The 24907-nt window shown below is 39.7% G+C and overlaps 2 protein-coding genes across 4 annotated transcripts; both read right to left on the bottom strand.

The window, feature by feature from the left end:
* Positions 1-175: 175 nt before the first annotated feature.
* Positions 176-15582, bottom strand: LOC130545311 (myotubularin-related protein 3). 3 transcript variants are annotated; one of them, XR_008961632.1, is made up of 22 exons: positions 15454-15582; positions 14591-14635; positions 13347-13389; positions 12435-12497; positions 11814-11936; positions 11466-11548; positions 10981-11147; positions 10809-10902; positions 10615-10728; positions 9183-9376; positions 8996-9112; positions 8804-8915; positions 8535-8730; positions 6542-6727; positions 6275-6445; positions 6065-6198; positions 3848-4640; positions 3335-3445; positions 3123-3211; positions 2371-2397; positions 520-2152; positions 176-471 (listed from the first exon to the last, which is right to left on the bottom strand). XR_008961632.1 is itself a non-coding variant. In XM_057319750.1 (21 exons), the coding sequence occupies exons 3-21, from the start codon at positions 13347-13349 to the stop codon at positions 1978-1980; spliced, it is 2952 nt and encodes a 983-aa protein (XP_057175733.1). In that variant the 5' UTR covers positions 13350-13389; positions 14591-14635; positions 15454-15582; the 3' UTR covers positions 176-1977. The 3 variants fall into 3 exon arrangements, 2 of the variants coding, with proteins under 2 accessions (XP_057175733.1, XP_057175744.1); XM_057319750.1 differs by having other exon boundaries at positions 176-2152; XM_057319761.1 differs by lacking the exon at positions 2371-2397 and having other exon boundaries at positions 176-2152.
* A 680-nt stretch (positions 15583-16262) lies between these two features.
* On the bottom strand, positions 16263-24574 carry cux2a (cut-like homeobox 2a). The gene is made up of 11 exons (XM_057319835.1): positions 24491-24574; positions 24324-24355; positions 24014-24182; positions 23813-23871; positions 23689-23725; positions 23324-23405; positions 20064-20531; positions 19271-19870; positions 17973-18161; positions 17627-17894; positions 16263-16757 (listed from the first exon to the last, which is right to left on the bottom strand). The coding sequence occupies exons 1-11, from the start codon at positions 24521-24523 to the stop codon at positions 16481-16483; spliced, it is 2214 nt and encodes a 737-aa protein (XP_057175818.1). The 5' UTR covers positions 24524-24574; the 3' UTR covers positions 16263-16480.
* Positions 24575-24907: the final 333 nt, after the last annotated feature.

The raw sequence follows: 24907 nt of genomic DNA, 5'->3' as shown, positions 1-24907 counted from the left end.
TCAAAATATATTTTGTGTTCAACAGAACAAAAAAATGATAAAGTAACTTCCTACTATGGTAGTCAATGGGGTCCAAGAACAGTTTGGTTACAATCATTCTTCCAAATCTCTTTCTCTGTGTTCATCAGAACAAAGACATTTATACAGATTTGTAACAACTCGAAGGTGAGGAAATGATGACAGAATTTATATTTTTGGGTGAAGTATCCCTTTAAAATATCACAATAGTTTGCAATAACTGAATGATTTTTGTCTGTGTGGTCAAAGATTTAGGTGGATGCAGATAGCAAAGAGAAATGAACAAGCATCAGAAAGAATGTCAAACATGTATTTTTGGTTCGATCATTTTTCAGTTCATAAATATCTTCAAATTTTAGTTTAATTTTACAAATTTAAAGCATTATCGCATGGTACATCACATTGTTTAACAGGTGCATCACATTTTTTCAATATCCTGGTGCCCTCAGATTCCTTACACTTGTGAATGGTGTCCTTTATCAAGCTATTCTTGAATATAACCTGACACGGTTTTCACATGTTCTGACACAAAACCGAAACACATCAAGATGGCAGAAAAATAACACATGACCCAAGTCAAGTGACCAGAGGAGAAAACCACATGGTTTCAACTTATAAACTTAAATAAATCTTGAAAATAACCTTTAAGCTGTTTGAGATGTTGTTACAGGTATTTCACAGTATGACGTACTGCATTTAGAAAATGATTCAGTGTTTGTTTTCATTTGTGTGAAATTAAATAAGCAGCCTACTCTAAAAACCTTTGGTACTCGGCCACACTGACCAGCGTTTTCATGGATAATCTTTCACCATGTGACATTGAGTTCTGCAACTTTAATTTAATTTAACTAAGGCATAGTCCTGGCTTAAGCGAAGCTATTTAAGTTTTTTTTATAAAAATGCATTACTGGTGTGCATCTTAAGACAAAACAATGGCATTGACATATCTTAAGATATGTCAGAGCAAGTTATTTTCAGTTAAGACAGCTCAAACTTGACACGAGGGAAGTAAAATCCTGTTTTCCATTATCACTTAGAGTGATCCCAAAAGAAAAACCCTTTCATCATTTATTCCCGCTAATGTCATGTCAAATCTGTATGACTTTCTTCTTCAGAACACAAAAGAAGATATTTTGAAGAACGTTGATAACCAAACAACACTGAACCTCATTGACTTCCACTGTATGAAAGCAAAACACATTTCTCAAAATATCTTCTTTTGTTTTCCACTGACAAAAGACACACACAGGTTTACAACCACATGAATGACAGAATTTTGATTTCGTGGCGAGTCAGTCAGACAGCAGTTTCAGGTTGGCAGTGTGTTGTGCTCAGATTCCAGAAGCGTCGGCAGCAGGCGGGCGGCTCGTACGCGAGAGAGAGAACATCTGAGGCAGCGAGCAGCATTCCAGGAGTTTTCATCAGAGCAGATATACGTCCAGAGAGCAAAGCCACAGATTTACAGGAGATGTGTCATTGAAACACGGCTCTTCTAGTTCACGAAGCTCAAGTCCATTAGCGTTTGTGTTTAATCTTTCACTTTCATTGGCTGTACACGTGACACTATATACACATACATTGCACAAGTGTGTGCAAAATCTTCTAGCTCTGGAACAGGATTCAAATGGTCAACATGAATTAAAGTAGAATGTGTATGTAGAAGACGCCTTTAAAGGTACGTCATCATGAATCTCCCTTTAAACTTTTATGACTTTTACTTCTGTGAAACAACAGCAGGATTTCTGTCGAACCCTCACACAACATCGTTTCGTAGTGACCCTGATTTATCTTGGAGCTATTCACATTTTCAAGTTAATCGTACTTGCTTTGGTATAAATCACATATTCCTTTCATTATATATAAACTCACATTCTGAGTAACATCATCTGTGTTTCACATGAGAACGCCCATAACACAAGAAACTGTTCTTTATGATGATGTCATATGTCTCTGTGTCCTTCAGTTTGAACTGGCAGTGATGGGTTTCTCCAGCTCGAGGTCGGCGGGGGGCACAGCTGAGGGCCGCAGGTGCCTGTAACACACCTGGCACGCCGTGTGCTTCGACTCACAGAGCTGTTGATTCTGTGCCGCCTTCTGGTCGCAGCAGCTGGCGCAGAACACGTTTCCACAGTTCCTAAAGGAGCGAAGAAAAGGTAAACACACGAAGAAGCATCGTCATGTTATTCGTGTCCAGGCAAATGGTCGATGGCATCTGCGTACAAACAGACCAGATTGTGTTCAAAACAGAACTGCTGGACTCATCGGGATCACAGGGATACGATGGAGAACAGGCCAACAAACATTGAGAAGTGTGAAAGTGGAATGAGAGCTGACAGAAGCCGGAGATCTTACCAGTCCTCCTCAGCAGCTTCTCTGCCACTGCAGCACAAACACAGAAACACAGAGGACAGGAGAGTGAAGCTCATCCACAGCATCACTCACGCCAACCCGTTCCTCGTATTTCAACCTGGACTAATATCTCTGTACACGGTTTAGATGAAGCTGACAGCAGTGCTTTTAAGTGCGAGACTCTGCTGCAGTTTTCTGGTTCTATCAGGGTCACGATGAGACACAGGACAGAGAGATTGAAACGTACTGAACACCAGTGTTGGACAATTAGTTACTAGTTACATATTCAACAGTGTAATTAGATTACTGTACAAGTTACTCTCTTCAAAAAGTATTTCATTACTGATTACTAATTACTTTCTATATCAACCTTGATTAGTTAAGTGATTAAGGATAGACATGAAACGGCTCTTTTAATTCATTCAAATAAAGAATATAAAACTACATAAAGTAGAATTATTATTATTAACTGATCCAAGTATTACAAATGTGAGAATTATACATTAAAGCACGGATTTTAAAGTTAGACTTTGAATTTCGATGGCAATTCCACTGTTGCACACACGTTACACACAGTATTATTAGTTTAATTACATCAGAAGTAACTGTAATTAAATTACATGAAAAATGAGAGTAATCCCTTATTTTACTTTTCAAGGGTAAAGTCATTAAATTACAGTAACTAATTACTTAGTAACTAGTTACACCCAACACCGCTGAACACACAGACTATGATTTATTCATCACGCTCTCACCTGCAGTGATGTGTTCTCGCAGCCAGCCAAAACCTCCTCTCGCATCCATAGCAACGGGATGCTGGGTGATCCGGGTACCACTGCGTTACCTGAACAGAGAGCGAGTGTTGTCAGTGTTTCTCCTCGCTTATATTGAGTTGAGAAGCTGAATAACGGAACCCTTGAGTTGAGAGTTCTGTGTTTGTGAGGGAAGTTCAGGAGGAGCAGTTCACCTCGGAGTCCTGCGTTTCCATTTGCTCCCAGCCGGACTCTGACAGGGCTTCGGTCCCGCAGCGCGGTAAACAGCCAGACTCCATGTTATTCTCAGCGTCCGGCAGAGACGTCTGCAGAGGACAGGAGATATGTCATGTTGAGTTTCATGATCTCATCCATCGGGAATATTTGATCGTTTTTAAACCTTTTCAAAAAAATCATGTTTTTATTATGTTATCATGTTGTGTTGTGTTTTGTTGTGTTAGTTTGCTGTATTTTTTGAGTTATTATGAGTATATATACTGCAGTTTGATTGATATTCATTGGAATGCACATGCTTTTTGAACTGTTTTAAAAACGGAGTCATCTCTTTTTGGAAATAAACTCTTCATTGGTTCATGTGTGAGAACATGAATCAGATGCAGAGCTTTGATGAGATGATGCTACTCAGTGGAATTCATCTTTTATTCTGCTCATTTGAGTTAAAGAAGCATTAACTCCTCATAATAAATGTACATTTGTTTGTCGCCCACCAGTTTTCTGTTGACATGCAGGTGACTCCAGAGCTTCTGCAACTTCAGCATGTCCATCTGCAGTCCGTTCCCCGTCTCCATCTGTCTCAGTCGCTCCTGCACAGCATTACCGTTCAGACTCGGCCCGTCTTTATCCATGTGTCCTGATGCTGTTAACCGCTGGGACGCCACAAGCCCTCTCTCTAGAACACCCTTCGTGTGGGAGGCGTCTCCCGCGGCTGTCGTCTGTCCGTCATCAGGTGCGCAGACGTCCTCAGGAGTCTGTGGTGTGCTGTTTTCTGATACAGATCTGCTGTCGGATCGTGAGAGATCGTGACCGGGCGTGCTGGTAAGAACGACTTCTGGGTGTAACCCGTCATCATGAGTGGACGTGAAGGATCCGTCTTTAACATCCTCGGACACGTCAGATGTTTGGTCTTCAGCGCTCACATTCCTGTCGTCTGATGAAGAGGAATCCACTGAATCCTCCTCTGGACGTCTGAATGCAGACGTGTCACTCACTTCAGTTTCCATGCAGAGCTCCGCCCCTTCTGTGCTGTTTCCTGGCAGACGCCCATCTAGTGTCTCCGCGCAGTTGATTCTGTCATCAAGCGTCGTCTCAGAATGACTGTGAGTGTCTTCAGCGCTGTATTCTGAACTGTTTCTGTCAGATTCTGTTGTCATGACGATGTCCAGAGACACCCGCCGGTCATTCCTGTTGGGGTCGCCGCAGCTGTGATTCTGTGTCGTGGATGTTGAAGTCGAACTCTCGCAGGCTGCAGGCAAGTCGTCGCACGAGCGAGTCTTTGGGAACCTGTGAAGATTCATGTCATGAACGGAAAAGTTTACATATGTAAAGAGATCAAAATGTAAAAAATGTTACGGTGGGATTGTTTTTATTGTGACGTGATGTTGACAAAAGTTGATAATTTGCAAACCATGTTCACCTTTCACCGCGTCTACACCGGACACCAGTGTTTATTTTATTTTCACCAGAATATTTTGTTGTAATGCATATGCAAACATTTAATGTATCAAAAGCGAGACTTCTAAACAACAAGAGAAATATTTTATTTCCTAGCCTCACTCGTTTTTTATAGGGCTGGGCGATATATATCGCGATTCACGCTAATGATACATTTGTCTAAATCGATTCTGTGTTTTATGCCCAGCTCTTCCGTGAACTACGGCTCTTTGATCACTAGGAAGCGCTGCTCGATCTAAAATCACTACGAGATTGAGTCGTTTATAACGTGCATTTGAAAAGGCAACACTCGTGTATCATCATTACTATAAATCAACTTCATTATCATGAAAATACCTGAAAAGGTTTGAAGAACAGCGATAGAATATGACCGCTGGCATTTCCTGGAACTACTCGTTCTTCTTCTGTTTCCCATATTCGGAGTTTCTGCGCAAGAGCGCCCTCTGGCTTTCGGATGTGGCGGCATTTCACCGTAAATCATTGAGAGCATAAGAATCGCACGATATATCGCCCAAGTTAAAGCAGAGAAAACTGTGTTTTTTCGCAAAGTCTTCATCCATATCGGACTCAGAACAATGATCAAAACAGTATTTGATAAGAGTAAAACTGGAAAACCTTGTCAATGTCAAGAGTTGAAGTGAATTCATTTTAGTTCATTTCTTTCAAAAGTGTTCTCATATTTGGAACTTAAAGGGCTAGTTCACCCAAAAATGAAAATTCTGTCATCACTTACTCGCCCTCAGGTTGTTTCAAACCTATACACATTTCTTGTCACAAAGAAAGATATTTGTAAGAATGTGAGCAATCTTCAGTTCTGTGACATCATCCACTACCATAGTAGGAAAAAAATTCTGTTCTGTTGAACACAAAGTGAGATATTTTGAAATATTTAGGAACACATACAGTTTTGGGGCACCTTTGACTACCATTTAATTTCTCCTGCTATGGCAGTCACAGAATTGAAAAGTGCTCACATTCTTCCAAATATCTTTCTCTGCGTTCATCAGAACACAGTAATTTAAACTGGTATGAAATGACATGAGGCTGAATAAATGATGACGGAATTAAAATGTTTGGGGTGAACTATCACTTTAAAGGTGATCACACATGTTTCATAACAAATCATAAAAATATGAACTAGCGGTGACTCGAAATTTAAGATTCACATTCAAACCTGATCATTTTACTGTCACCCATCTGTGATTCAGTCCATCGAGAGAAACCCATGCGTGTTGCCTCGCGCGCAAATGTACCTGCTCACAGGCGTGTCCTCAGGCGATACTGGGGCGGAGTGTGGCACGCATGACTCATCCGAGGGGGCGGAGTTAGGCAGGTAGACGGCACTCCACAGCATCAGGTTCCGCACGTGACACACCGGGTGCAAAACCTGAGAATGATGGAGAAAATGAAGCTGGAGCCGCAGTGCATTCGAGAAGGCGATGTGTTGACGTGTGAGATGGTACCGTCTCAGAGCGAGGTGAATAGAGGAAGTTGTGGAAGGCGGGGTTTTCAGGCCGCAGTAGAGACCACACAGAGCAGGTGTGCTGCTGAACCCGCCGCTCCTCTCTCTCCTTCACACTGTTACACAGGAACGTCCCGAACAAACAGGAGTACGTGTGCTGGACCAACTTCACCTGGACACAGAAAAACACTGTAGGTAAAGGGGTTTGCTCGATCAGTATGGGCTGGTGGCCTTGCGAGACCGTGTGAATTGAGAAGTGACGCTGTACCAGAAACGGCTCATTGAACTCAAAGGAACACGGGAACTGTCTCTGCAGCTGATGCACGCAGTCCAGCCACTGCAGGAACACGGGACAGCGCTCGTTCACATCATCCGCGTTCTCGCCGTGACCGCAGCGACCCGCAAATTTATGACCGTAATCCAGCCACTCCGTCTCCACCAACACCTGAAAACCCTGCGCACACAAAACACGCCTCCTTACTGATGTTCTCAGCGTCTTACAGCCATCAAATAAAAGGAAAATAACCACTCATGTCATTCCAAACCTCTACCACTTTCTTTCTTCTGCAAACCGCAAAAGAAGATATTTTGAAGAATGTTGATAATCAAACAACACTCCATTGGGTTTGAACACAAAACCCTTGAGACTTTTCTCGAAATATCTTCTTTTTGTGTTCCACTGAAAATGACTCGCATAAGGGTTTTTCCTGGCTACGAGGTCGTCAGAAGGCGTTCCTAGCTTCGGTTGCTCTAGTAACATTTGCAAACAAATGTTCACTCTTTCTTACCCACAATGCACTTTGATTTTGAGTGTACATTCAAGTCTGTCCCAAAATGCACTCCCATGTACCCTTGTGGACTCGTGCCTAGTGCCCTATAGGTCTGCACTTCTTGACGTCACCAAGTGTGGACTCGGAGGAGGTCCACAAGACCGGAGTGTGCCATTTGGAACAGGGCCATAGTATGAGTGGGAGTAGTATGAATACATTTGGGACATACTGCGTCCGCCATGTTTTATGGTCATGTGACCTGTATGCTCTTTGACCTATGATGTATTAACAACAACCTACACGTGAGAGTTGATAAAAAAATAATCTAGTCACTAGAAATTCATTTATTGGCATTTACGTTAAAAATGGACGTCCTTTTATTGTTTTCCGCTATATTTATTTGATTTACTTTTGAAATGTGACCGTTGCTCAGCTCCCGTGGCATCATGGGATAGATATGTGTCCATCCTATCCACACTCACCAATCTCGGCGGAAGTAGTAGACCATCCGGGTATTTCTCGCCTACTGTTTTTGCATACAGAGGTTTCTGACATACTACTCATGACTCTTACTCATTTTCGCCTACTATATAGTATGGAAGTAGTCGATTTCGGACGCAGCCGTTCACTCATTTTCATTCACTTCTTCCCCATATAGTGGACTCAAATGTCACTCGCTATTTAGGGAACAGTGAAGGAGTGAGCTGTTTCAGACACAGCAAGTCTCTCGTCAAAATTAGACTGTCGTGTGTAATTGCAGTTGCGGCATTACGCCACAAAGGAGGCGCTGTTTCGTTATCAGTCCAGTGAGGCGCCGCTGAAGAGTCGCAGAACAAGAGCTGTGTACGAGATTAGCTGCGTCTCACGGCTTTTCAGGTGAATTTTGTTTGTTTCGCATCCAAGTACGTTCAATTTCATAAAAGGTTTCTTAAATGAACGTGGCGTACATCATTGTAATGTTTTAAGCGTTACTGTACACAGCGAGTTCGCCCGTATGAACGCACGTTGCGATCAGAACGACTCGCAAACAAATGATTCATTTGAACCGATTCGTTTAAACTGTTGAAACTTTTCAGTCACTAGTGGCGCAAATAAAAGATCAGTGAATCATTCAAAGCTCAGTAAACACCAAGAGAACGCAGGATGTGAATGAGCTTTACCAATTTCGCAAGACTCGTTTTTAATTTAATTTGATTTAAAAACATTTCTGTTTGGTTGACTAAAAGTAATGTTTTATATAACGTAATAATTGTCATTTTCATCTCATTTTTATGTTTTAATATGTAAAGTGTTTGGTTAAGCCACTTAAAGGTACAGTATGCGTACACGTGCGTGTGTACAAGATAAGGATGGCACCACCTCCGCCTCATTTTGAGCCAGGAAAAACCCTGATGACAGAATTGTAGTTTTTGGGTGACCTATCCCTTTAAACATCCCGTTTCCTAAAATCAGATTGGTGCACAAACACGAAAACTTGACTCTTTTTGACACCTTGATGGTCCTGTAGAAAGGATCCAGAAGCAGTTTGGACAGCGCCACGATCTGAGGTGTCCTGTCCCACCCGTCCGAGCAGTGCACCAGGACGGGCCGGTGGTCTCGATCCACAGCGTTCACCACCAGAAGCGACGCCTTGAGCAGCAGAGACAGATGCTGAAGCCACTTTGTGCTCTCCAGAGCGGACAGCCAACTGAGACGAGAGGAAGAGGTCAGAAGAGCACCACTGTGTTTACTGTGAAGAGGGAAAGCGCAGCAGTACTCACTTCACCGGATCAGGAACCTGAGCGCACAGAGTCCTCAAACACTGGAAGCTCCTGCGGATGGAGTGAATGTTGGCCATGCCCATGAACATCACCTCACAGCCGGGGTAGTACTCTACGGAGACATCACAGACGACACCTTCACATCCATCTCAACACTTCATCTCAAGACGACTTATCAGATAGCATCGTTACCTGGACATTCACAGCCGCCTCCTTTCGCCCGATTGGCCACCGCGGCTGCGTATGACCGTGCATCCATTATTAAGAGCTTCTGAGGGGGCGTGGCGTTTCCATTGGCTGTGCGGGGATCTGAAGCACAGGAAGAATGTGAACAGGTTGATGGAAATCCTCCCTCACACAATGGAGTGGCATCACTTACCGGAGTGTTCGAGCGTATCGCAGACGGGATGATGAACGCAGGAGCCGTTGACCTGTGATTTGCTCTTCAGCAGATCTGCAGCGCACGCTTTAGCGATAGACTGCACCAAATGCTCATCATCTGCATTCCTCCAACCCCACCAGCTGACCTCCGGCTGCCCGCAGCGACCAATCACAGCGCCCGAACTCTGGTGTCTGGGTCAAATATGATTTTGCTTCGGTACATTGTTTTCTTTTTCTGTTACACATTGAGCATAGAGATAACTAGTAGCGCTTTGTGAAATTTTTTTTGAATCATTTTAAAGTGTACACACCTTCTGTAATGTATAGTCACTGAATATGTAGTTTTTGTACAATAGAATGTTTTAAATCATGTTTTTTATTATGTTATCATGTTTGTATTGTGTTTAATTGTGTTAAAAAGCTTTTTATCTATTATTACTTATTATTGTGTTATCAAAACAGCCCAACTGCAGTTTGATAGATATTACTTGCACATAAAAAACACATGGTTTTTGAACACGTGTTTTTGCAAATGAACTGTTTCTTTATTTTTTATTTTAAATTATACTATTATTATTATGCTTTCTGTGATGTCAGAGGTCAAAGCGTCATGTACACAAAAATCCCTTGTGTATGCAAGCTCTTTCTAATTCTGAAATATTTATTTTAAGAGAGAACATTCCTAATTATAAAAGAAGAAAATCTAATTTTAGAATTTAAGTATGTTTAAGAAATAAATAACTGTTAAAGATAGTCAATTCGATTTTATTTATATCACAATGTGCATTGTTCCAAAGCAGCTTTCTAGGAGAAAATAAAAATAAAAGCACATAAAAGGTCAAATACAGTACAGTGCATGGTGTTGAGTTATTATTGTTTTTATTTTAGGTTTAATATTTAAAATTAAAGTTCAAGTAGCAATTTTGGTATCTGCTTTTGTCATTTTGTAATTTATTTTTTTATGTTGCTATAACATACTAATTTATCTCTATTTGAGTTTTTTTGTTAATATAATTTTAGTACTTTCAGTTTATTTTTGAGGCAACGTTTCAATTTTTCCTTTGGTTACGTTTTCCCCAATAATTTTTAGGTCAATATTTGCTTTGATTTCAACAGAAACGTTTACAAAGTTGTTGTTATTTTAGTAAACTAAAATAACAAGCAAGATCATTTTAATAGTTCAAATGTTAATGGGATTTACCGAACCTTAAGCTTATCTAAAATCAGCAACAAAATATATACATAGATAATACAAATATTTATTTAAATTAGTATTTAATATTAATCATAACAATTATTATTATAATGTTCAAATATAACTTAATTTTTGTATTAATCTTTAATAATTATTTATGTGTGTATATGTAGATGTCACTCAATGAGAAAAGGCGTCATTTAATGAGAAAAACATAAATATATGAAACGGGCACCTGTACACGACAGCGGGGATTCTCTTCCACGATCGAAACGCTGCCACATTCTCCAGCTGCTGGTCTGTGACGGAAGCCGGTACGAGGATCTGCTGCGGATAACTGGAACACAACCTGACATCACACACACACGGGTCAGTATAACACACACGTGACTGTCTGTGTGAGCGTTCGGTGTGTTTGCGATGTGTCACCTGTAGTTGTGATTGATGTTGGAGATTCTCCAGGCACCGTGTGTGTGAAAGCCCATCCTCTCCGTCTCACTCTTAAACCTGTGCTGATGTCCTCCTGTCAGCGGGATCACCAGGGTTTAAAAATACAGGAAATATTTACAGTCTACACACTCCATATCATATATTGTAATACCTGTACGGCATATCCCATCATGCACTTCTCTCTCCTCCGCAGACGTGCTCGCGCTACATGAGAGGAGCGCAAACGCAAAGACCTCCTCCAGTCTGACCGGTGGACGCACGGAGGCGTTTATTCTTCTCGACCAATCCTGGCACTGCTCTGCCGACAGGAAGTGACATCTAAACACAACAGATGAGTTAACCAATCACTGAGCGGCAGCTTTCCTTATAACAATCGTAACTACACGGAATCAAAATTCATGTCAAATAAAATTCATCGGACGGTATTCAAACATGTTTTATTACGGATGTAACTAAGATCCCATTGAAAAGATAAACCAGCAATATCACAGCCAACGAATGAAACTTCAATGTGTTGCGAGTTTAGTTTCATAACGACGTTAACCACAACACTGAGGATACTGTAACGTATAATAAGATACAGGTTGGACACATTTGTTAAACAAATCAGCTGTGTTTTGAGAAGTGTGACCGTACCTGATAACTTTACAGTCTTTACAGGTGAGATGCAGTTGAGTCATATCACGACACTCCACGCTCTCAACCAGCTGAACAGGAACCTGACACACATCGACACGTACAGTATAAAATAATGCACACGGCGCATACCGTCCACCATCACGACTCTTTACATTACGACTTTTTTACATTTCGTTTTTACAAAACGATGACGGCAGGTTACTGAATGCTTTTTATGAGAACAACTATTCCGAACATCTCTGTGTTGATGTAACGGTGAGTAAACGATGAGAAAATGATTCTTTTTGAGTGAACTGTTCAGTATATTAGCACACAGACAATCTGATTTGAGACACAAACACTCACATTGATGATGTCGTCTTGTGTTCGGATGTGAAGCCGGTAGTTGGTTAAAGTGACGACAGACGGTGGCCCCCCGGTGGCCCCCTCGTACTCCACACGCTCGCCGTTCAGCAGGGGACACGACACCTGAGCATTAAACATCCGCTACAAACCGTTAAAACAACAAAAACTGAACTCAAAACATAAACAACCGAAAATAAATCCAGAGGAAAGTGTGAAATCTGAACCGCAACGGTGGCTTGTTGTGAACTTTTTTTAGGTCATGAAACACTACAATTCTCCTAAATGCACTTCATAAATGACATCTCAAAATTCACCACCCGGTTAACATCTTTGGAGTCGAAAATGTTACGCATTTGGAGTGTGATTAACTAAATAAAAGGTGAATTTGAGAATTCCTTGTCCACAATAATTCTGTCCTAAAAATCTAATATTGTGAAGCCATCATTAAAGGAATCCAAGTTACTCTTGTTTAAAAAATGTCTCTAAAGTGAAACTATAGATGTGCACGAGTACAGTAAATTAGGAAAATTGTCATTTTTGGGTGAACTTTTCCTTTAAATGATAATAGAAACCTATGATTAGACGCATTCTGTACAGGTGGCGAATGTAAAGCAGTGATACCTGTAAATGTTGGAGGTGTAGATCAGGGCTGCCATTGGCGTTCACACTCTCATCCTCTTCAACCTAAAAACACATCACACTGATCTCAGACCAGTGCAGCCTTCACTCTAAAAAGTGATTCTTTGTCTCAACAACTACATTGTATTATGTTAAGCAGCTTCTACTTAAAAATATACAAATTTATAACATTTTCAGCTTAACTTAAAATCCTTTGTTCATGCAACACAAAAATATAAATGACAAGGAAAGCTCAGGAGTGTGCAGAAAAAGTAAATGGAAAAATTTGAGTAGTGCAAACTACAGTTAAAATTAAAGTCCCAGTGAAATTAAAAATGACCATTCTTATTTTTTCATGAAATATTGCAGCGTTTATAGTAAATAGTATTATAATAATTTTAAAATTCATGTTCCCTCATAATCTTCAGTTAAAATCTGAAAATGCACTTCCGCCCTGAAATGACTATCCATCTCAAATGACGCAAATCAGACGGCTTGGGCGGAGCATCCGTTAACTCCTCCCCTTCAACTGTCAGTCTGCTGCCAGCTTCATTTCTAAATCAATGCAACAGCTGAAAAAATACTACTTGTTATAATAATATACTTCACTATGCTGTATGAACATTAAGGTAAATTAATTAAATATTTAAGTAGAGCCCACATGAGCACTGTAAGTTGATTGAACTCGTGCTACATCGTTTTTTAAGTAAAGAAGGTCATGTGAACTCATACATTTGTGTAAACGCAACAAAGATTTTCTTGTTATTGTGACTTAAAATTTCCTCAAGTTGAATTTACTTAAAACCATGATGCAAAAATGGTGCACACGTATATTTTAAGTAAAGTCAACGCATCACTTTTTACAGTGTTCTTTATTCTCAGTGAATGGGATTGAAGGGGGTTCAGGGGTCTTACCATGGTCCTGAGAAGGGTGGGCAGAAACCAGCAGATCGCAGTCCTGGACAAACCGTAACCAACACACAATAACCTGACAGTTAATATGAATTTACATTTACAACACAACAGGCCCTACAAGTGAAAGTGTGACTGTTTAGAAATCCTTTCTACGGTTTTACTTTTCTTTTTATTGCAGTGATATCAGCAGATATTAGTGATAAGCTAATGGTAAAAATGGCCTTTTTTTCAACTGCAACTGAGAGTGTCGGTCACATCTTACATTCTGCCTAAAATCTCAAGACATGAGGGTGAATAAATCTTTCTTTCATTACTTCGATGAGAATCAGATTTTTGTATCACCATAATAAGAATCTTTATAAAGATTTACAAATGTTTTTAGTCCTGGTGTGTTTCATGAAACAAAATAAAGTGTTGACAGGAACGTTTTTAAGAAACATTTATCTAAAACATGCATGCCAGAAATCCTTTATTCAGCACACAAGTCACTTATTAATGTCAAGATAAGTTAAACTCAGCAGAATCGTGCCGTGTAGACTGAAAAACATATGAATGATGTGTATATGAAGAGTTTGTTTCCAACATGAGAAAAATCATGTTTTTTATTATGTTATCATGTTTTTATTGTGTTAGTTAGCTGTATTTGTTTGAGTTATTATGTCTTAAAACAAACCAACTGCAGTTTGATTGATATTAATTGGAATGCACAATAAAAAACATGATGAAGTTCTCATTTTGGAAGCAAACTCTTCATAGGTGCTTTTTGTTGATTTAATGCTGCAGCACGTTTAGTCTTCTGTCTCCTTCCCAAAAGTACAGATTCTTGCCGTGAGAACATTGTTCCAGAGGTTAAATATTTCAACGCTTTGAAAACTGTCATCAATTACCACATCACAGGATCACAGAGACTTTAGTCCATCTGTGTTTATCTGTGTGTGTGGCAGTAGTCGAATATCCATACCAGTGACAAAAACACAATTCCTCATATAAGATCCTAATTTGAACACGCTTCAGTATCCACGTCAAGTTGTTTGTATAATATTCATGTCATAATAGCCCACGGAAGGTTTATTATGCATCATTCCAGCTCACATATGAGACGTTTTCACACACAGCTACATGCGTTCAGCTCTTATGCACAAGAGCATGTGCACAAACACTCCGCACCTATAGCACACATGTAGAAACATGCAGACATTCCATACGCTGTGTTTTTGACCCGTGACGACGGTGCGTCTACAGACCTGCTTTTGTAAAGGTCAACACAGCCCCAAATACGGAGAGAAAGTCTGAAAGAAAAGATGAAATGCAGAATTAGATCACAGCGTGTGAATGACGCTATATGTTCCCTTTGTCATTCTGAAAAATAAATTCAAGTTAAACCTCATGTGTAATGTGTGTCAGGCTCGGTGAAGTGGAAGTGTATACTGTATGACCTCATCAGCATTCATAGACGACCAATAATAAAGGAGAGGGTGGAGAAACGCCAAACAGGTTTTGCTTCCTGAAGGGCTGGTCATGTGACAGCTATTGAAACGTAAACTAATCAAAGAACATGCCAACAAAACCGCTTCCATCAGCAGATTTTTCTTCTTCCACACAATAACAGATATGTCATCTACCTCGCCAAACACATTTACTCAAGACAGCGGCTCAACAGGAAGAGCATTGGGTTCAAATCCTGGTGTACACTTCGCATACTACAGTATGTTACATTTGTGGATAAAACAAAGAATGTGTTAATGCATGAATGTACTTTATGCATTTCACATATGCGTGAACCCACTGAAAGTAACAAAATTGCAATGGCAGGATAGATCAAGCCGACTACACAGGCAGCATTTCTAGTTCCCTACGTGTTCAAAATGCTCTCTGTGTAGGGAGCTCACTCTCTACCGTCTCTGGCGAGACAGCAGGAGCCATTTAAACTGACGTAAACAAACAGTTCGTGCATTAGAAACACAAATGATACTATTTCCTGGCATGTGTTGTGAGTGTGTTTTGTGTGTGTTGTTGTTTATGTTTGGAGGGCGGAACCCGTCACACAGCCTTCACTCTTCTGCACAATAAACGCGTGAATAAAGTCGCTGCACGTCCGCACACTCACCTGATCTGCTGTCAGTCTCTGTAGATGTAAAACAGGCGCGAAACGATAAATGTGACGATAAACGGAATGTAAACATTGAGTGTCATTTACTCTACACCGCCATGACGCTCCGCTCTCAGCTGTGCAGCTTGGGTCACGTGACGCGGTGACGTAAACGCGTACGAGCGGGAGGGTGCGTCAGGTTTTTTTTGCGTTTTATTTTTACTCCAATATGATTCTACGTAACATTTTGGAGTGTTAAAATTATTCAGTGAAGCAGGAAGGAGTTTGAATTTTAAGTAGTGATGTGAAAAAGGCACGTTGTCGTTTTTGTACATTCTGTTTATTGTTTAGTTGTATTTTTTTGCTGAAACCAGGGCGCACAATATATCGAAATTGTTGAAATGCAGATGTGCATGTCGCAGTGGTTTGCAATAAGTGGATGGTTTTAATACTTGCAATAGTTTATAATCAAATATGGTTGCAAATTGTGTGCTGTGCATGAGCGCATGCGCGTGCTTGATTCGAAACATGTTACACAGTTTTTAAATATCCTAATACGTTTTATGATGGTTTTACAAACTTATTTTAATATAGCTCGTATTGATAACAATTGATAATAAATTCACAATTGGTTTGACGCTGACATTCTGATTAATTTACGATTTTATAAAGTGAAGCATTGCATTTTGGTGAAAGCAATGGGTTTGTTTATTGTATTATGAAAATGTAACAAATTATGTACAGTGAACGACAGCATTATTCAGACAAAAATACAACTAAGGGCAGTGCTTGAATTTAAAAGGTTTTAGCTTTATACGAATCGATTATTTATCATTTAATCTCCAAACCAAGACGACTATGAGTGAAATACCATTTGTACTCACAAATCTATAACCAGTAAGTAATAATTAACATACCACAATCAGGGTTTAAACCTCTTAAATAAAAATAAATAGGCTACATATTTACTGGAATCTTGTTGTGTTTGACTGAAACTTTGTTTATTGTTCATTATGGATGACTGCATCATTCCTCTCCGCACAGCTCATGAAGAAGCAGGTGACACCTGTCCATCATCATCATCCTCTCGCTTTACCTTCGTGTCAGATTGAACACCGACAGAAACATAATGATTGCGTAGTGCTGTTTCTTCTTTTATTTCAGCATCATCTGGTTCTTGTTTGAATGCGAGTAAACTTGCGTTCAGGCCAGTGAGACTGCTGTCTGAATCAGGACTTAAACTGGTTGGACTCTGGATTGTGTGTTCGGATTCATTTAATGAAGCCGTTTCAGCATGACAGGTATCTTGTCTACTTCTAGACCTGGTTGAAGAAAAACAGCAAAAGTTACATATTAACTTCAATTCTTTTTCTCACATTTTTTTTTCAGGTTTAAAAGGGCATGTACATATTTTAATATCATTTATGTTAGTCGAGATTTAGTTTCTTAGGGGCGGTTTCCAGGGGCGTGGCTACCCCTGAATGATGGATGGCCACCTATCTGGCCACCTCTGTTGTGCGAATCAGTTTTAAGATGCGTGTCGGAGTTTATGGAGTGCTGCACAGATCATTTAGCGTATGCACTGAAAGTAACGCGAGAACATTACTCTTGCGTTAATATGATGTCATACGCTGACGCACTGACGCAAACAGTCTGAGCGCTATAGCTGAACAGCTGCTAACCGCTTTGTGACAGTGTACTGTCTGAAGAATTGGTGTAAATTACAGTAGAAAAAAGTTCTCGCTACGCCCCTGGCGGTTTCCCGGACAGGGATTAATTTAAATCAGGACTAGGCCCGAGTTAAATTAGAACATTTAAGTAGTTTTTACAAACATGCCTTACAAAAAAAAAAAAAAAACTTGTTGAGGATTTTGAGACAAAAAAGTTAAGTCTTATTTTCTGAAATTCAAATTCAAAATTAAGTTTGTTTAAAAAATCTGCCAGTGGGGTAAGAAGAATATATTTTTTATTTTTTTCTAATAGGTTTTTAATGGTAAATATGTTTATTTGGTCAGGGAATTAAGTTTTTTTTTTTTTTTAAAGGTATAGCATTTTGTCAAACATTTCTACTTATTGTTGGCTCATTGAGAAAATGACAAATGTTCTTTAATTTTGTAACTCAAATTGAATAAATGTTAATGTACTCAAAAAAACACTTTTGTTTAAAAAAGCCAGGTTATCTATAACTCACCTGTAGTTGCAGAACCAGTTACTAACAGTAGTAATCTTAAGGTTTAGTTGTGATGCCAGCATCTCTATGGTGTGTTGAGAGGGGTAGGGCTCTTTCTGATAGGCTGTTTTTAAAGCTTCTTTCTCCCAATATGAGAGAACCACACGCCGCCTCTTGGACACATCAAACAATCCTGAATGATCATGAAGACTGAACTCATTTTCTGATGTGTCAAAAATGGTTCCATGCAAGTCAAAATGTGATGCGATCAGAGCACGTTTGAGATGAGCTGCAATACATAATTGACGCAAATTAATGAAGAATGACTGAATGTATGCGTTATGAGCGGACTCTTTCACACATTTACCTCTCTGGTCCATCATCTTCATAGTGTTCAGCTTTTGGACATTGCGAGAGTCCTGGAGCCACCGATTCATACGAATGAAGTTTTCTTTCCCTCTCACACTCAGTTTTGTCCAGGGTTTGGGATGAGAGAGCAGTTCGGACACAGAACTTTGTGTTAAACCCAGAACTGTCTCGCCGAACAGACGCTGACCTGCCGACATCAACAACCAACACCACTGACAATGACACACGAATACATCTAAAGTCTGAAAATGTGTGCATGCTAAAAGGTACTTTTGCAAGTTGTTTGGTAATTATTATGGGATTATTTTGTTACCCAGCAGGTGAAAAACAATTCAATTTTGCAATTACTTAAAAGGGCTATAAGACCTGGGAGTGTTTAACTTCCCAAATTAAAAAAGTACTCACTGTATACTTTCGTTTATACCAAGGTTAATTTAGTTTACTAAAATTACAACTTTGAAAACGTAACGGTTTAATGAAATCAAATCAAATATTAGCCTAAAAAGTAAAATTTCAGTTTAATTCTATGTTAATAGACAAAAATAAAATAATCATAAATTATATAGCAACATGAAAAAGGACAAAAGCATGCAAGAAAATTGCTAAAACTAAAATTAACATAAAAACTAAAAATCTAAACATAAAAGCATTAACTCCTTTAAAATATTAATGAAACTGAAAACAAAACTATAACTACAGGTTTTTACAGTAGTAAATTCAATTCTACTGCACTGTAAAAAGAAAATCCCATAAAAAACAGATAAAGTACTTGTAGAAAATTACCAGTACATTTTCCTTTATTTTACGGACAATTCTGTTAATGCTAAAATGTAATTTAATGCAGTTCGAAATGTAAATACAGGTAAAACAACTGTAAAAATGAATACAGAAAATCCCTTCATATTAATACAGTATGTTGTGCCGTATTTTTACAGATTTTTTTAGAGTGTATATTACAGTAACTAATACATTTTGTTCATGTTAAGTATTGGTCAACTGTAATAAAAATGGCAATATACAATACTTTAGTATTTTATATAGCAAAGCAGTAAATTGTAATATGTTGTAGAATATTCTAGCAATCCATACATTTGGTTATATCTCAAGTATTTTGTAGGTGATATGTAAATACTGGTTTTACTATAGTTTATCAATAGTAAATTGTGGTAAATTCCTTGATATTAGTGTATAGTGTTTTTGAACCTTACCAAAATAAATATATAAAATATATTAGAGTGTTTCATGTGGATTAGAAAAAGAATTTATCAGTATCATTTGCATGCGAGTCATCCTCACCTAGATTGTTGACTGTGAGAATGTCCTTGACTCTTTTGGTGATGCTGAATGTGTCCAACTCAAGACTCTGAAACTGGTGGCAGTCCAGACCGGTGTTAACACCAGCAGGACCGTGCAAAGTCAGTCCTGCATTCTGGTCTTGAGCTAGCTGTTGATTTTCCCCACAGCTTTCAACAGCCAAACGGTCAAGACGGCACGGTTGTGGTATCAATCCTTCCTCTCGAGGCCTTTTCTGCGCCGGTATCGTTTTGTTGTAAAATCTTTGTTCTGAATCAACAGGAAGCGTCCGGAATGACCCTTGACCCGGAGGAGGAGACCAGGAGTGTAATGGATTGATGGAGGCGTACGGGTTTCTGTCGATTTCACCTTGGACCTTGTGGATGATGCTTTGGACAAAATCTGTTGGGGACACACCGCTGGGATCGAGTCTTTCAGAATGCACCTCATTCGGCTTCACCGGGGAATTCTCACGCCGTGTCGTGCACATCTCGCTGGTCGTATGCGATGAAAGATGCATCTCATGTTTGGCCTGCTCAAGAATTTTCCTGATTTTGTCTGACGCATCTTCCACACCCGGAGATCTCCTGTCGTTCTCTTCCACTAAACATACGACCCATATACTTTCGTTTAGACGTGCTCAGTCAGAAATTGCGACTCATTTATTATTAGGACTTTACCATGCCAAAAATGACTTAACTGTGTTTTATCCGATTTGCTTAAACAGCACAAAACAGGGATCGGAAATGTGTGAAATGAATAAGACGACTTGACATGCGTGGTGGATCTGTCTCACCTGTCTGCCCGTCTCCGATGATGCCGAGTGTTTGAATGTTGCGTTCACTGGACAGAAAGTTCCTCATTCGTATGAAGGGTTCTCTGCCTCTGACGGTCAGTTTGCTCCAGGGTTTGGGTCGGGCCAGTATGTCGCTCACGGTCCCTTGAGAAAGCCCCAGCACACAGTGTCCGAACACTCGCTGGCCGATGTTGTGCGTCTGAAGAAACTCTTTCACCTGTTGGGTGATTCTGGTAGTGTCGAGCTCACCTTCGTCTTGATCCATGACCTCATCAGACTCAGTGTCATAAACATCGTCCTCATCACTGATGCTGTACTTACAGGATGCTGATGTCTCTTCTTTGACAGCCGTTTGGAGGATCAGAGATGATGATGATGATGATCTTTTGTTGACTGCACTAAGGTCAGAGATATCAGCGGACGGCTCACTCCATGAGTCCTGATGAAACTCTACTGGCACTTCAGGACCTGACAGTAAATATAAATTCATCTATTAATAATTTACAATCTTAATTTTAGGAAGGCACATCCATTTGCATGCGTGCACTGCAAAAAATGATTCTGGAACTCATGTGTTTTGTCTTTGTTCCAAATGTTCTTAAAAATCAAGATTTAATTTAGTCAAGAAGGAAAAATTACATCGATGAAATGGGGGAAAAAATGAGCAAAAATGTGCATTTTTCTTAAGACAAGAAAACATATAAGGGGCTAAGGAAAAGTTTGCCTTTGAATTAGGTTTATTTTTCATACCCCATTAGTAGATTTTTTTTAAGCCTAAACTCTTATAAAGTTTTATAATTTTGTCAGTAAACAAGACTTTATATTAAAGATAAAAATAAAGTAAGTTAGCTTCAGGTAAATGCATCTTGATTACAGAATGTTTCAATATTTGTTACGGTATAGACAAAAATACAGAATTGATTTATTATTTAATTATACATAAATAAATAAAATATGTAATTATAAATATATTTATAATAATAAAAAATTATTTTGCAGTGTGATCAGACAGCATATTCAGGTAAAGAAGTTCTGTTGCATATGTCAAAATACTGTAGCTTAGTTACTGAATGACAATTAATAAAGTGAGCAACATTTTTGTAAGGAAAAGAATACAAAACATTAAGTGATGCTTTTAAATCCCCCTGTGGTGAAAATATTTATTGTTGTTTAGGTGTCCATGTTATGCTTTTAATATGCTTTAAAATAAACCATGTGCAAATTCATTATTTAAAACCATTGCAGAGTGTTTTTTTGGCCATTCTCCTGGAAAAGCATGCCCACGCGTCATCCACCGAGCGAAAGACCACGCCCACGCGCTAGCGTGAGAGAAAGAGAACCACGACGAAAGAGCGTGCCAATCAACGCCGCTTCACCCGGCTGAGGGAAGTTGAGGTGTGTTTGTTTGCTCACTGCATTTCAGTGATGAATGTTACGGTGGATATAACGCTGGATTTGGGGATCGTTTGAAACTGATAGATGGAGCGGTCCCAGAGCTAAAAGATGCCGGACACGAACCGCAAGTGGTAAGTCAAACTAAGTCATATGTCTGTGTTTGGTTGGCAATCGGCGCGTACGTGCATTATGTAAACAACACGAATGGATTAATGTGATGATGTGTTGTTTGCAGGTTCTGGAATGCACCAATCTATGACGTCATTGATAGGTTGACCACCGCCTCCACAGGAGAATATCAACAACTACTCTAGCCCCGCCCACTGGTTCGCACATGACAGAAATGAAGTAACAAGTTGTGCGGAACCAGATAGAGCGAGCAAGCAATAAACATGCCGTTAAAGATCGCTAAATATTGTGCAGTCAGTGCCCGGTTGTGGAAGAACACAGTCTCTGCATAACCTTCCTTCGGATTCCCACATTAGTAATGCATGGTGTTGGATTGGCGGAGAGACTAAAATTAAAAAGCAGTGCTGTGCCTTCAATATTGGATCTGATAGGAGTGGCGCAGCGATCTTATGTGAGTAAAACATATTTGTACTATGTGTCACTATTGCTTTGTTAGAGATCGCTTGATTTGCCCTGAGCACTATTCGCATGAGATTAGTATTACCTGTGGACCTCTAGTCATTTGTAATAATTGCAGAGGTTGTCTGTGATCTTAATCCCGTGTGAATCGGCCATGTCTGTAATTTGTAAAGTAAAAAACCACCCACAAATTACCTACCATATTTTGACGAACACCGAGGTCTTGTGATAATATTAGTCCCGAGCGAATCTCTGTGATTTGTCGGGCTCATATATCATTTTTCAAGGTTTTATCCACAGGTTGCGAATAATGGAGGCTGTTTTGAAGTGTTTTGGTATTATTTCGGGTGCTGGGTCATATCCATAAGTTACCGGAAGTCTCCCGTTTGTTTATTTATCATGGAAACTCTTGTAACATTTGAGACCCGCGATCGCGGTGATCTTCTGTCCGGTTCGCGATCACGGGTCTCAAATACGGTCATATATCATTAAACACCATACAACTATCGGCTATACAAACTATGCGCAAAGCCTTGCCCTCACATCCGGGAAATAAGCCAGTAAATTTGAGTGAAATCACAGGCTTCATTTATCCCGTGCGAATGCGCCACATGAAATACAGATGTGGGGAGGTCATTTATAAATCACACGAGGTCCCCAGATAATACTAATCCCGTGCGAATAGGGCGAATGTGTAACCTAACGTTACATCTCTAACCAAATTCACAGAAGGCTCCAACTAAGTTTACTACGCAAACTGTTATCCAATCATAGCAGTGGGTGTCTACTTCCAAGTCTTCAATGCGGCACGCCTATTAAAACCGAGCGTTTGTTAGTCGGTCTCAAAACCCGGGTAGAAAATAACCTATTACTTATTGATTTTGATGTTTTTGAATGTAAAAACAACGTGAACGTCATAAGTAGACCTCATACAACAGTATAAAACAATAAACAAGCCGTTCATGACACCTTTAAATGCGGCCAAACTACAGCACCTATTCAACAAATTGTTCATTTAATAAAATGAACATACCACAAAATTCAACAAATTGTATATTTAATACAATTATTATACAATATAATAATAATATCAATTAATATCAATATAAATATAATAAAATCTAATCAGTTATATTATTAAGCGCGACTCGCCATACACAGACCGGAAGTTAACTGCGGTCTCAGCATGCGCGTCCGATGAAACGGTTAATATGTTTGAATTAGATATAGATTATTAGCAATAATAAAAAAAGAATAATCTATTCACAAACACTTACCATGGTCACCAGTGGACTGCGAATATAAAGCTGCACTTTGCTTCACTGACATGTCACAAACATCTGGTGCTGGGGAAGAGACCTTAGAGAGAGGGAGAGGGAGAGAGAGAGAGAGAGAGAGAGAGAGAGAGAGAGAGAGAGAGAGAGAGAAGAGATGAAGAAGAGAATTGATTTGAAGAGAGACCGAGAATAAGGTGAGGAGAAAGAGAGAGAGAGAGAGGGAGAGAGAGAGAGAGAGCGAGAGAGGGCGAGAGAGCGAGAGAGGGCGAGAGAGGGCGAGAGAGGGCGAGAGAGCGAGAGAGAGAGAGAATATTGGTTACTAGGAATTTAGAGAGCTTTAAACGTTGACGGAGCCGTTCTCTCACCGGTTTAGCTGCGGGTTGTTTCAGTGACTGAAGACTGCTGCAGGTCAATGAGAGAACACATACGAGTAAAGAGAGTTTGTACATGTTGCCTGAACAATATTATTTACGAGATGTTTTGTGAGACCTGAGTTCAGCTTTGATCTTTACAGAGTCGTGCTGTGATTGTAACCTGGCCTGAAGTATCTAAGACACAAAGCACATAAACACTGACACTATTGCACGAGTAGCGCTTGATCAAAGCACACTAGAGTCAGTGAGGTCAGGGTCAGCAAAGACAGAATTTTCCTTTTGTCTTTTAATAATCATAAAAATGAACTGTACGAACCTCAACATCTCGTGATTTAATGGTCAGTTGTTGTTGGAGCAGCGTGACGTGATTGGCTGTTCTCTCCTGGACTTCCTGCAGCAGACGCTGAAGACGATGAACTTCCTCTCGCAGACGCTGAATCTCGCCGTCTCTCCTGGCAATCATCATCTTCAGATCAGCTCCAGAGCTACACGCCAGTAAGACACACAATTCAAAAATGGAAATCTGAGAGAAATATTGCACTTTTTTTCTTCTGAAAAAATAAAAACAAGCATCAGATTTGACGAAATTCACAGTCTGTGGACAGTAAGATGTTATGAAGTATTACCAGGGTGATGTTGATGGAGACGTGTGCAGCTCCTGTTGAGATAAAGGTTCGTGATTTAAAGGAACAGTTCACCTGAAAATCTGTCACCATTTACTCCCTCACGATTTCGGCAACAATTCAGCAATTCAATCCTCACTGTAAACTACAACATTTTAAGAAAAACATACCATGTGATTGTGGAGAGCGCTCTTGGTTTCCATGATGTCGTTCTCTCAAACAGAGAGGTTCTATACTGACTGTGTGCTTCACTATCATCTGATCTGAGCTGAGGGTGAAACGCCCAACACATGCAGTCGATACTCACGATCAATACATCCAACCAATCAATAACTGCAAACAAAGACCTCAGTCAATAAATCAATGCGCCTAACATCTGCTATGGGCGGAGCTCAATCAATCAATATATCAATCAATCAATCAATCAATCATCCAATCAGTGTGGAGCGGTGATATGTGTCTAAAGATGAGTTTCTAAAAAACTTTTATTATCATTAAGGATATTTTGATTGACTAAATAGTATACAATTAATGAGCTTTTCATGGTCACATTCCAGACATGAACTCATTACTAACAAATTTCAAAA

The sequence above is a fragment of the Triplophysa rosa genome, linkage group LG2, assembly GCF_024868665.1.
Source record: "Triplophysa rosa linkage group LG2, Trosa_1v2, whole genome shotgun sequence".
Classification (NCBI taxonomy): domain Eukaryota; kingdom Metazoa; phylum Chordata; class Actinopteri; order Cypriniformes; family Nemacheilidae; genus Triplophysa; species Triplophysa rosa.
This window is presented reverse-complemented; position numbering and strand designations above follow the sequence as displayed.